The sequence below is a fragment of the Myiozetetes cayanensis genome, unplaced genomic scaffold, assembly GCF_022539395.1.
Source record: "Myiozetetes cayanensis isolate MyiCay16 unplaced genomic scaffold, myiCay2020 scf1, whole genome shotgun sequence".
In the NCBI taxonomy this organism is placed as follows: Eukaryota; Metazoa; Chordata; class Aves; order Passeriformes; family Tyrannidae; genus Myiozetetes; species Myiozetetes cayanensis.
This window is the reverse complement of record NW_026086604.1, coordinates 133333517-133346276: the sequence shown is the minus strand read 5'-3', so window position 1 is coordinate 133346276 and position 12760 is coordinate 133333517. Positions and strand designations below refer to the sequence as shown.

General features: G+C 37.6%; 1 protein-coding gene across 1 annotated transcript in view; it reads right to left on the bottom strand.

Annotated features, from left to right (window-relative positions):
* ARMC3 (armadillo repeat containing 3) overlaps positions 1-12760 on the bottom strand; it is a 55021-nt gene that overhangs the window by 40913 nt on the left and 1348 nt on the right. The window contains exons 2-3 of the mRNA XM_050314728.1: positions 9288-9336; positions 357-474 (exon numbers count right to left, since the gene is read on the bottom strand). Of these exons, the coding sequence (XP_050170685.1) occupies positions 357-474; positions 9288-9335 (166 nt within the window). The 5' untranslated portion in view covers position 9336. The remainder of the gene's footprint in view (positions 1-356; positions 475-9287; positions 9337-12760) is intronic.

Below are 12760 nucleotides of genomic sequence, written 5' to 3'. Positions count from 1 at the left end.
AAAACTGAACCTTAGAATAACTACAATGGTACAGAAGTCTCAAACTGTGTCATAAAAAGAATAATTATTTCCCAACTGCAGGTCTGTTGCTCATACAAAACCAGATCTACATTATATTTAAAACACCTCTATTCAACAGTGAATATAAAATTCTACAACAAAAATGGAAAAATTTCCTTCATGCAAACTACTTTATAACTGCAAATACGGGTTGAATAGATATTTCAGAAAACCCCCAAAACCTCGACAGAGACCTCTGAGAAGAAATTAAGATTTCAGTGCTAGGAAACTAAAAATTGTGAACTACCATCAAACTCTAAGCAGGGTAAAACAATGCTCATTGCAAAAATACTAACCTTTTGAAGCAAATTTATATAGAGCATCACATGCTTTGGTCAAAACTTCCGTTTCAGGAGAACTAAGCATTAGTACAACCGTTTCTGGTGTTTTGCTTTCAATTAATAATGGATCAAACTGCAAACAAACAACAACAAAAAAAAAAAGGAAAGAAAAGTTTAATTTATTCTGAGTCTTTCTGTATGCTGCAGTAGACTCCCACATTTCATTAAGAAAAAAATCTTGTTTGATATCTAGAATTCGAATTAGAAACCTTAATGAGTTGCTATTTACTTGGAGAAATCTGATTTTTTAACAATCAGAGACATTGTTACAAAATAAGAAAGAATAATTTACTTCCAAATAAGTATAATCAGGATTTCATGCCATATGAAGATTCTGGAAAAACCTTGACACTTCCCTGCAAATCTAGAAAGTCCTGAAAGTAACAAACTAAGTAATTGTTTCATATGTAAGAGAATTCTTCAGCTTTGGAACCAGACATGAGAAGTTCCTTTTGAGCAGCTGTAACACAGAGACCACAAACTCAGGTGTTGTGCGAGGAAGAGGACTTGGTTACTCTCTGGCAATACCACTTTGTGGTTGCTTAAAAAATTAATAAAAGCACATTTCCTGTGCCTTTGTCAACTCAGTTCACCAGCTCACCATGATCTTGCACTAGCTGAAGCATTTCCAAAATATAATCCCTGCTCATCCAGCCAGAAATGATACCAAGTGCTCATTTCCATTTCTGAGTTCTCTCATATGGAAAGAAATCTTCCAACAAATCAGACAGTTTTCACACTCTTAATAGACTTCTTAGGACTAACATCATGTGAGCAAGAGAATCTTCTAAAAAAGCCTTTCATTCCTTAACAAGAGTCTATTCAATTTCTGAAAATCCTACCAATTAAAAAGTTTTAAGCTTGTTTGGATTTAAAGTAATCTTTCAGTATGGAAAAACTGTCTTCTGTCTTCACAGTTCAGGACTATAGAGCATCTGTGTTACATAAAGAAACTATCACATACTGGAGTCACACTGTCTCTCAGAATCAATGTATTTATCTTTAAAATATAGCAGATTAATCATATAAGATAGCACTACAAATTATTTAAAAATACTGTTACAATATATATTTATATTATATATCATTACAAATGTTATTTGTTTTACTTCATTAAAAAAAACTCTAATAGCTACATCAGAGGCACATATTTCTTGTCAAGCAAGTAAATGATATGGAGCAAATCTTAAAAGTTATGAGTGTGCTATAAGAAAAATGGACAAAGAGGAAGCTTCTTTTCTTCTCATTTTTTTGACTTGCTCAAAAATAAGGCAAAATATGATACTGGTACAAAGACTTCCAAATTCATATTTTCAGTAGGTTTTAAAATCTAATTAATTTCATCACCTTCCATGAGGCAGATCACACAATTTAGCAGGCAACAAGCTCAAAAGACAAATTTCATTAAGAGGTTGCCTGCCTAATGTGTTTAACTGATCTACCTAGCTTCAATCTGAAAACTGGTTTGAAAATCTGAAGACACTGTCCAACTAACTTCATGCTTGCTGTGACAAGCTGAAGGCATGGGCCAAGTCATGGAACAAAAGAAAGTATAATCAGCTTACTGTACTGCAAGTCATTTTGCTTAATAATGACTCAGCAATAAGAATTAAATCAAGTAATAGCATAGTGGTGCAAGTTACATCTTAATGATGTAATAGCAGGAGGGCTCTTCAGAAGGACCTGGATAGGCTGGAGAGTCGGGCCGATTCCAGTGGAATGAAGTTCAACAAGGCCAAGTGCCGGGTCCTGCACTTCGGCCACAACAACCCCTGCAGCGCTACAGGCTGGGCACAGAGTGGCTGGAGAGCAGCCAGGTGGAAAGGGACCTGGGGGTGCTGATCGACAGGAAGCTGAACATGAGCCAGCAGTGTGCCCAGGTGGCCAAGAAGGCCAATGGCATCCTGGCCTGGATCAGGAACAGTGTGGCCAGCAGGAGCAGGGAAGTGATCCTTCCTCTGTACTCAGCGCTGGTGAGGCCACACCTTGAGTATTGTGTTCAGTTCTGGGCCCCTCAGTTCAGGAAAGACATTGAGGGTCTGGAGCAGGTCCAGAGAAGAGCAATGAGGCTGGTGAAGGCAGTTGAGCACAAGTCCTGTGAGGAGAGGCTGAAGGAGCTGGGGTTGTTTAGCCTGGAGAAGAGGAGGCTCAGGAGAGACCTCATCACTCTCTACAACTACCTGAGAGGAGGTTGTAGCCAGGTGGGGGTTGGTCTCTTCTCCCAGGCAATCAGCAGCAGGACAAGAGGGCACGGGCTTAAGCTCTGCCAGGGGAGGTTTAGGTTGCATATTAGGAAGAAATTTTTTACAGAGATAGTGATCATACACTGGAATGGGCTGCCCAGGGAGGTGGTGGATTCACCATCCCTGGAGGTTTTTAAGATGAGGCTGGATGTGGCACTGAGTGCCATGGTCTAGTAACCACAGTGGTGTTGGATCAAGGGTTGGACTTGATGATCTTGGAGGTCTTTTCTAAACTTATTGACTCTATAATGGGCCTAAAATTATGGAATTCTTTATAGGAACCTTCTTTTTGGATTGTAAGGAGGCAAAAAAAATTCAGCTTATCACAGCAACAATCATTCATTCTACCCACATAAGGGGAATACAGGAGAATTAGGAGGTGACTGAAAGTTCCTTTAGCCATCTTCATACTTCCCTACTTCTGCACATTTGGGTCTTTGCATGGACTGAACACTCCTATTAAGTGCTATTATTTGAGCACAGACATATCTCCTGAGTCTGGACAAATACTTGGTGACGGGATAAAACTCCAATTTTTAGGAAAGGCTGTTAGTCCTCCAGAGAAAAATAAACACAAATATTGGTTTCAGATGAAGATCAATAAGAAATGAAAGATGAAATAAGAGGTTTAAATGTCATTTATTTACATTGATCTAGTAACAAAGTCATTATTACATTGCTCCATTTTCACTGCATCTCATGTTCATAATTAGTTGTAGAAACCAAAATTTAATGCAAATTCCTGGGATTTAATGACAGGTTTGCACATGAGCAGAGCGAAATTAATCTAATGTCTACCCTCATATGCTTAATCAGTCAGAGGCCTGAGCAGGTCAGTGATTGAGAAAGAACTTCTTTACTGTGCAGGTGATGGTGCACTGGAACAGATTGCCCAGAGAGGGTGGGAAGTCCCCCTCTCCGGAGATATTTGAGAGGCATCTGGATGCAATCCTGTGCCATGTGCTCTAGGATGGCCCTGACTGAGTGAGGAGGTTGGACCAAATGACCCACTGTGGTCCCTTCCAACCTTACCCAATCTGTGATTGCTGTGTGTTCATCAAAACTATCAGAGAGCTGATTATGACTCTTGCTGATCATAATGCATGTATAGCCAGTGTTCCAGCTTTTTTTTTTTTTTTTTTTTTAAATCAAGGCTTGCTTCTAAATCTTCATACATCATTGCATATTCTTCCTATAACGGCACATACAGGACAGATTATGTGCTAGAATAATATGTCTGAAGTTACAAATAACCTTGAATTATACACAGAAATTTAACTAGTTTATAAGCAACAACATTTCCAACATTCAGTTTGTATTAAGAAAAAAGCAAATAAAATTAAAAAGAAAGCTATAATTCAAAAACTTCTACATGTCTTTGATCTTGATTTTTGTGTACATTTGACTTCAAAGCCATTAAAAACCGCAGAGCATTTGGGGCTTGATTTTGGGTGGTGTTTTTTTTTTTTTTTTTGGCTTCCATCAACTTAATTTAGTTGAAATTGAATGTAATATAAAATATGTTTCCAGTCAGACCAAAGACTCATCTAGCCCAGCATCCTGTCTCTGACAAAAGGCTAGTAACAGGTGTGGGCAAGCAGACATTAAACTTTGCTTATATTCCCTCTCAGACTCCAGTACTCTGCAACCTAGAGAACTAGAGAGCCTAGTGAGTTTATCTCTGTGTTCAAAAAAATCCACAAGAAAAAAATTGGTACATACTTTTTGAAGCCACCTTTAATATTCTGAGACACAAACACCACAATTTAACAGTCATATAAATTACTGTGCCTCTTCTTTGTTTTAAAACTACCACCTGATAATTTTATTTGTCCTCTACAGTTCATTCACCATAGGAAACAATGAAATAAATTACACTCATTTGCCTTCCCTGTATGTTCATAATTTTGTATATTTCATAATTTTCTAAGTTTCTATGATATTCCCCTTCACAGTTATTCCTTCTGGGGATGAAGAAACCTATCCCCTTTGATCTTTCCTAATACAGAAGCCACTCTGTCTGTTCCTGTTGTCTTTCTTAGTTCATTCTGTTGTCTTTCTACAGCTCAATTGTACCTTTTTGAGATGGAAACACCAAAACTGTTAATAGCATTTAACATGTGCACGTATAATGCGTTTGCTAGTGACATGTTGTTTTGCCTTTTATTTCTGGAATTTGAAATGTTGTATTTATTCACTTCTTTCTACTTAGGAACTGGCTGCCACTTTCATGAAAATATCCATTAATTCTGATAGACTGGATGACATAGGTTGCAGAATAAAACCCCATGACATTCCATTGGCAACCTCTCTCTGTTATGAAACCTGAACAGTAACTTGTTTTCTCACTTTTGCTTTCTGTTTTATAACCAGCCATTATTGCTAGGAGAGAAAATTATTTTTACCTCTTTGTCTTTATGAGAGCAAAAAGCTTAGTCTAAAAACTTTTGAAAAAGCTAAGTAACTGTATCAATCTGAAAACTATTATCCACTTGCTCACTGACTCCTCCAAAGAATTCAAGTAGATTTCAGAGATCAAACTTTACATAAGCAGTAGGGACTGTTGCCCATTATTATCATATTTATCCATGGGTTTGGAGGTTTTTTTCAGAACTATTTCTACCAATTAACACAGCATGGAAGATAAATTTCCTGTAATTATTAATGTATTTCTTTTTGAAAATGAAATTTTCTACTCTCCATTTTCCCACTACATTAAATACTACATGTAGCAGTACCACATTTTTGAATTTTAGTTATTTTTCATTTAGCACAAGACCAGGGCAAATACTATTTATTCCTATTTGGGAAGTTTTATCACATTTATTTTGGTGCTTTGGCCTTTGACAAAAAAGTAAGTAAGTTTGCTTTTCCTTCATGACTTTAATCACCTAATAACATCCCTCTAAGAAGATTCTTGCATCTAGTCAGTTTGGAAAAGCTTTACTGTGAGTTTTGTGTCTTTGCTAGTTCTCTCCCAAAATATTTTGATGCAGGGTGACATTGTGCTTTTACTTCTCATTTGAATGCAAAGCCCACCTTATGAAGGATGCATTTATCTTCTATTATTCTGTTGTTAATCATGCTGTGATTGTCTTTTAAAAAATCACTTAAATTTGATTTAAGTTCAGGTTTATCATTGCACTTTTCATAGAATTTTTAGAAGCAGGACTGGTATCTTTGATACTCTTAACCCCTTTACCTAGAAAAACAGAATAGGTACCTGGACACGCTAATTGTTTCAGTTTTGTGATTGCCTGATCTCCTGTACTAACAACATAAACCCAAGATATTTCACTGAATCACAAGTAGTTGATGTTAGAAGGCACCTCTGGAGATGATCTGATGCAACTGCCCTGTTCAGAGCAGGGAGAGCTGGAGCTCAGGGTTGGTACACAGTCTGATTTTGAGTATCTCCAAAGATGGAGACTCCACAAGCTCTCTGGACAACCTGGGGTTGGTCTTTTTCTTCTGCTTCAGTGGAACCTCCTGCATTTACGTTTGTGTCCATTGCCTCTCATGTTTTCACTGGGCATCACTGAGAAGACCCTGGCTTGATTTCTTTACTTCTTCCTGTCAGGTGACACTGCCAAGACCCCTCCAAGCCTTCTCTCAAGACTGAACAGTCCCAACTGTCAAATGACAAATGTTCCAAGAGTTTGGCAGATTTATTCCAGTAAGGCCTTGTCTCTCTCGTACCACAGAACCAAGAACAGAATCACCAGGTCCTTTCCTGTAAAGCTGCTTTCCAGCTGGTCATCCCCCAGACTGTACCGGATATTCTTCCCCCAGGTGCAGGACTTGGCATTTCCCTTTATTGAACTTTAATTAAATTCCCAATTTCCCATTTCTCTAGTTTGTTGAGGTCCCTCTAAATGGCTGCACAACCATCTGGTCTGTCTATCACTCCTCTCAATTTTGTATCACTTGCAAACTTGCTGAGGGTGCACTCTGTCCCATCATTCAGGTCACTAATGAAGAGCTCAAACAGTATCAGCCCCAGGATCAACCCCTGGAGCACAAGGCTGCCTGACCTCCAACAGGACCTCAGTGCTGCAACCCTTTGAGCCTGTCAGTTCAGCTACTTTTCAATTCATTTACATTGTCTATTTCTCTTGTCTGTAGTTCATCAGCTTGCCTATGAGGATATTATGAGAGACAGTATTGAAAGCCTTCCTAAAGCCAAGTCAAATTAATATTTAGGCATTATTCAGAAGACAATTTCAGGAGCTGACTGTGCCACTTCATACGTTCCACCTTTTGTTAACAGCAGAGTTGTGAATCAAGCTATTTTCAGAAATACTCACGTATCTATAGCTTAAGTGATAGCACCTCAGTATTTTCTCTAGTGATAATCTTAGGTCTCCTTTTAATGTCTGTGTGCTAGCTGATGATCAAATAGTAATATTGTCTGGACCAAACTTAATGTAGATTTCATACGAAAAGTTCCTATCAATGTGTGTCAAATATTTTATCTGTCTGAATTACTGACTTAGGTCATTCATATAGAGATAGAGGCTCAAAGTAATATTTTTCCTGTAGGAGACCAATTCTTGTAACAGAGAAAAGACAAATTATGCAAGGCTGTGAAAACAGAATCCTCAGGAATATTTTCTAAAACATATAAGCAGAGGCTAGTACGAGATGTGTTTCCCACCTGTTCCTAGAAATCTATAAAAAATTAGCGGTCATCTGCAGGACCATATATTCCCGGAGCATTCCAAGTGCACAAAGGCCCTCTTTATAAGCCTGCCTACATTATCTCAAGGCTTCTTTTCTTGGACTTGACATTTTCATAAACAGATTATCAATCAGAAGATAATGGCTAATACATCTCTTATTTTGCCTGCATCTCATTTCCTGCCACCTGAAATATCCAGGTGAAATTTAAAGTTTTGAGATTTGATTTTACACAATCATTATTAACAACGTTCTCATAGCTATTAGATTTTCTTGGTTGATAGTTACAATTAATCAATGATCTATTTTCATATTTAATACTGTTTTGCTATGCAACGTTCAAGTTTTTTTCTCCTGCTAGGACTGATAGAACAGATATGTTAGCCTGAAGTATAATAAGGGGGAAAACTAAGCCAAAAGCTGCAGATGCCATCTGGAATTCACTCTTTCCAGTTCCTTCCTTTTTGATAGTTTTATCAACCTTTTCTCTACGTTGGATTTTTTCAATTATTGAATATTTCTAACATTTTTCACAACTTATCGTAGTACCTACTAGGCTGTATCACAGTTCTCTCCAGAAAATCTAATGGCATGTTTTGGATATAGAGATTGTAGTGCTGCATCTACTGATTTTCTAGCTATTTACTGAAAAGGTCAACTTTTATTCCTTTAGCTTATCTGTATGGCTTAAATGTACTGTCATGCCTTTCCAATTTTTTTTTTTAAGACTGCGAAGATACTTAGTTTTAACTCTTCGGGTCTGTTTTAATTAGTCTTATCCACATTCACCATCTTTGTGACTCCTCCTTGTTTTTTTATACAGACCCAGGTTATGTTGAGGTTTCATGTCATCTCCTTTCATGAGGATTTATTATTGACTGGATCTTATGAATACATTTGTAATATTCACCTTTCTACATAACAATGGAGCTAAACCTGGTATCAATTGCTATGCCTCAGCGACATCATGGCTATTGGATACTGTCTTAGTCAAAATTATTTATGTTTAATTTTCAAATTGTAATGTAGTTTTTGCTGATCAACTTTTCTATGACCTATGAGCTTTGAAAAAGCTCTTGCAGTACTACCACTCTTTACAGACAAAGCCACTGTTTTTTTAAAACAGTGTACCGAACTTCGCATTTAGTTTCATGTTCCTCTGTGAAACTCGTTGAGGTTCCTATTTTCATTAACTTGGTTATTATCTGGCAGAGAATTTATATTATACTCTTTTCAATGTTTCTGTGTTTCCTCTACTTCTTTATGAATAAAACATTTAATCTTTAAAATTAACTATTTTGAATATCTATCTTTGGGGGTCTCTTCATACCTTCGGAATGTATAGAAACCCTTGAAAAGTGTGCTAGTGTCAGACCCTTAACCTCCAATTTTGAAAAAAAAGTCACATCACCATGATTCTGTATTTATCTTCAGCTCTCGTACTTCCCATGATACCAAAAAAACCTAAACTGCTGGTAAAAAAGTCTGTGTAACCTTGCAAAAGATCCAGAGTATGTAATACTAGCATTCAAAATATCTGTCAAATTTTGTATTTGTATAAAACTGCAGATCCATCTAGACTCTTAACTCTTTTCCACCCAAAGAAAGAGAATGTCTTCACAGTTGAAAAGACAGGCAGATTTCATGTTGCTCTTCTCCTTTCTCCTTTGATTTTTACAAAGAGAAAGCTAACACTGTTTTAAATAAAAAGAAGCCTGGATTGTTTCATACATTACTGTTTGCAAAGCCTGCCAAAGACAACAATCTCTACAAAGAACTACACATGCCCAGTCACTCTGGTTTGTATGCTGTCCAAGAAAAGCAGAAACAGAGTCATCTTTAAAAGCCATTTTTAGAATAATGTGGGTAAGTTAGGAGAATAAGGAACTACGTAAGGACTGTAGAGTTGGGCCTGTAACTGGGTAATGTTTATTTTATAGCACATAGCAGTTTATAAACTTACCACATCCTTGGGTGGAGGCTCTGCTTCCTTCTTTACTTTTTTACCCATTCTAAAAACAAACAAACAAAAAAATAAAAGCAGACAAACAAATTCCCTTCTGTGTTTTAGGAACCAGTTTACCATTGATTTAGAAAAGCTTTTAAGACAGACTTTTTCATTCATTTGACCAACCTAATTAGTCTGAATATCATTCTTTGACATAGTAATTTCTATACAGAAAGTTGTCCCTTTTTCTAACACTTGAACACATTTGGTAAAATATTTCTGTCAACAAAATACACAGCTCAAAAGAAAGGTTTGAGACATCACAGGCTCAGGTTGTAATGTGGTACAAAACCACAGAACATCATTTTCTCTAAGTTAATTTATCTGCATCTATAAATCATATATGAACTTGAAAGTCCTTTTAGGGTATTTCTCCATGTTTGCCTACACAGTCTGTGTTGGCAAACATTCTATACAACTGTAGAATGTACAAATAAGTTCTGCCCCAAAAACATGGTTCAAATACAATTTGAATTCTCTGTTCATATTTCACAGAAGACAAAAATCAGGTCTGCAGGTATTAAGAAACAGTTCTTTACAGCACAAATTTCACTGATTTAAAAAAATTACATCTATTTGCACCAAGTCCAGCTTCTGTCTTCTACCTTTTTATTTTTGGTATTAGCACATGTGCACATGAACCAGGAAGACCTCCTCAAGTACATCTAATAGGTTCTGAAGCATATGGATGTAATACCTCATGTGGACCTAATTCTGTGTGGCTTCAAAAACTTCAGGAGAGCCTTCCAGTTAAAGTACAGGCAAAAGTAAAAGGGCAACGTGAGCCACTAGCACTAGCTATGTATAGAACATAACCCAAGTTATGCCAAACTTCAGTTTAACACTGTGTAAAAGTGAAATTTGCACTGTTAGTACCCCTTGTTATCTCCTCCGTTGGTTCTCAAAGTAAAACCACACATTCACCCTCAGCCAGGACTATCCTGACAGCCTCCCTGTGGTATAAGAGATTATTTTCTAGTGCAATATGAAATGCAGCCTGGCTGGTTACAAAAGTCAAGGCTATTGTTTGTTGTGTTCAAGAAAAATTTGGAGCTCTTCTTGAATCCTCTGATTTTTTTCCAGGTATTGTTCCTCTATAGGTCTCCAAAAATAAACTGTAACACAGCAGTAGTGAAACCAGTTCATAATCACATCCTAAAAATGGATCTGAAATTTAAAACTTCATAGGCAGGTCACTAATTACAGTTTTGAGAGGAAGACCTCCACAATCAAAGATTCATCAGCTCCAATCTGCTTTACCCTTGTCCATCTGTACATACACATATATGAACACACACAAATATTCAGTGTTTCAGAAAATGCAGCTTTGGCTAGAGACAACTTAACTTACATAAGAAAAAGCATAAGGACAAGTAACTGACAGTATATCGAACAAACGTGATGGACATACTACCTTCTGATTTATGCAGTCACTGTAGAAGGTAAGAATCCTGCACACATACAAGAATCAGATTTACAAGGACATTCAGGAAATCTGGGTTATTTAAATTGTGCTAAATCCTGGTATGGAGATATGGACTCTTACTTAGAATTATTCAGTTCAGCTCGATTCATTTCAGGTATAAATGAAGCTAAAGTCAGAAGAGGCAATTTTAATTCTGAATGAGTTTAATTAGGTTTAAACCAAACAATTTTAAAAGTTAATTAATGTAAAAGTATTTATAATATTGTATAATTAATGTTCTCAGATTCAAATTATAAATATTTCAGGACCAAGAATAGCTAAAGCATTTAATTGCAAGTACTTCTTCACTCCGTATAAATACATCCAACTTCTGAGCCCATTTTTAAGAAACTTTTACATTTTTCTTAGTTTAGAAATATTTAGCTCCTTTAACTTTAAAAAAGCAGTATGACCTCTGGCAATAAGCAGAGAGACCAGCACAATTACTTTACTGTGGATTATGCCCCTCAGTCTGTTTCTTTGTAGCAGGTACTGGTCTGGATTTCAATGCATTCTGCCATCAAATGTTGGTATGATCTTTGTTCCCATAAAGCTCTCAGTATTCAGTGGTCACTCTGACTTTAGGGAATGACGTATTTGGAATTCTTCAAATTACTGATAATTAAAAATACGTCTTCTGCATTGAATTTTCATTAACACAGACAATCAATGCGTACAGGTATTGAAAGGCTACTGAACTATAAAAGAACTTCTTTATTCAAATCCCTTTCTGTCCATAATAGCTGCATGGTGTCTTTTTCTCAGTAGGTTTACAGTACATATACACCAAGTTGGGTGGAACTGTTGATCTACTGGAATGTAGGGAGGCTCTGCAGATGGATTGGGACAGGCTGAACTGATTGGAGGAGGCCAGTGGTAGGAGGTTCAACACGGCCAAGTACCAGGTCCCGCCCTTGGGTCACAACAACCCAGTGCAGGGCTCCAGGCTGGGGAAGAGTGGCTGGAAAGCTGCCCAGCAGAAAAGCACCTGGAGGTGCTGGTCAACAGCAGCTGAACATGAGCCAGCAGTGCTCAGGTGGCCAAGAAGCCCAGTGGCATCCTGGCCTGTATCTGCAATAGTGGGACCAGCAGGACCAGGACAGTGATTGTGCCCCTGTACTCGGCACTGCTGAGGCTGCACTCCGAGTCCTGGGTTCAGTTTTCAGCCCCTCTCTACAGGAAGGACATTGAGGTGCTGAAGTGTGTCCAGAGAAGGGAAATGAAGCTGGTGAAGAGTCTGGAGCACAAGCCTGATGAGAAGCAGCTGAGGGAGCTGGGGTTGTTTGAACTGAAGAAGAGCAGGATCAGGGCAGACCTTATCACTCTCTACAACTACCTGAAAGGAGGGTGTAGTGAGTTGAGGGTCAGTCTCTTCTTCCAGGTAACAAGCGATAGAACAAAAGGAAATTACCTCAAGCTATAAGAACGGTGGTTTAGATTGGATATTAGGAAAAAATTCTTCACCAAAAGGGTTGTCAAGCATTGGAACAGGCTGCCCAGGGAAGAGCTTGAGTCACCAACCCTGGAGGTATTTAAAAGATGTAGATGTGATGCTTAGGGATGTGTTTCAGTGGTGGGTATGGCAGTGTTAGGTTAACAGTTGGACTCAATTATCTTAAAGATCTTTTCCAACCAAACCAGTTCTATGTTTTTAAATCTTAAAAACAAAATAAAGTATTCTCATTTGAGTAATATCCTCTACTTCATGACTTGTACATTTCTAGAATCATAGAAGCATACTTTTTCCACATATGTTTTTTGAGATTAAAGAGTTGATTAAGTCATGTAGAGCTAGAGGTAATCAAGTACTTTGACCTAACAGATGTAGCCAATGCATAGTCAAGCAATCTATGAAGTTATCATTCTATGCTACTTCCTGTTCTTCACCACCTGGAATTTATTGCCATCAGTGATAGACAAACTAGCCTGCTTTACTTCACTCCAACCCAGTTTCAGTGCAGTG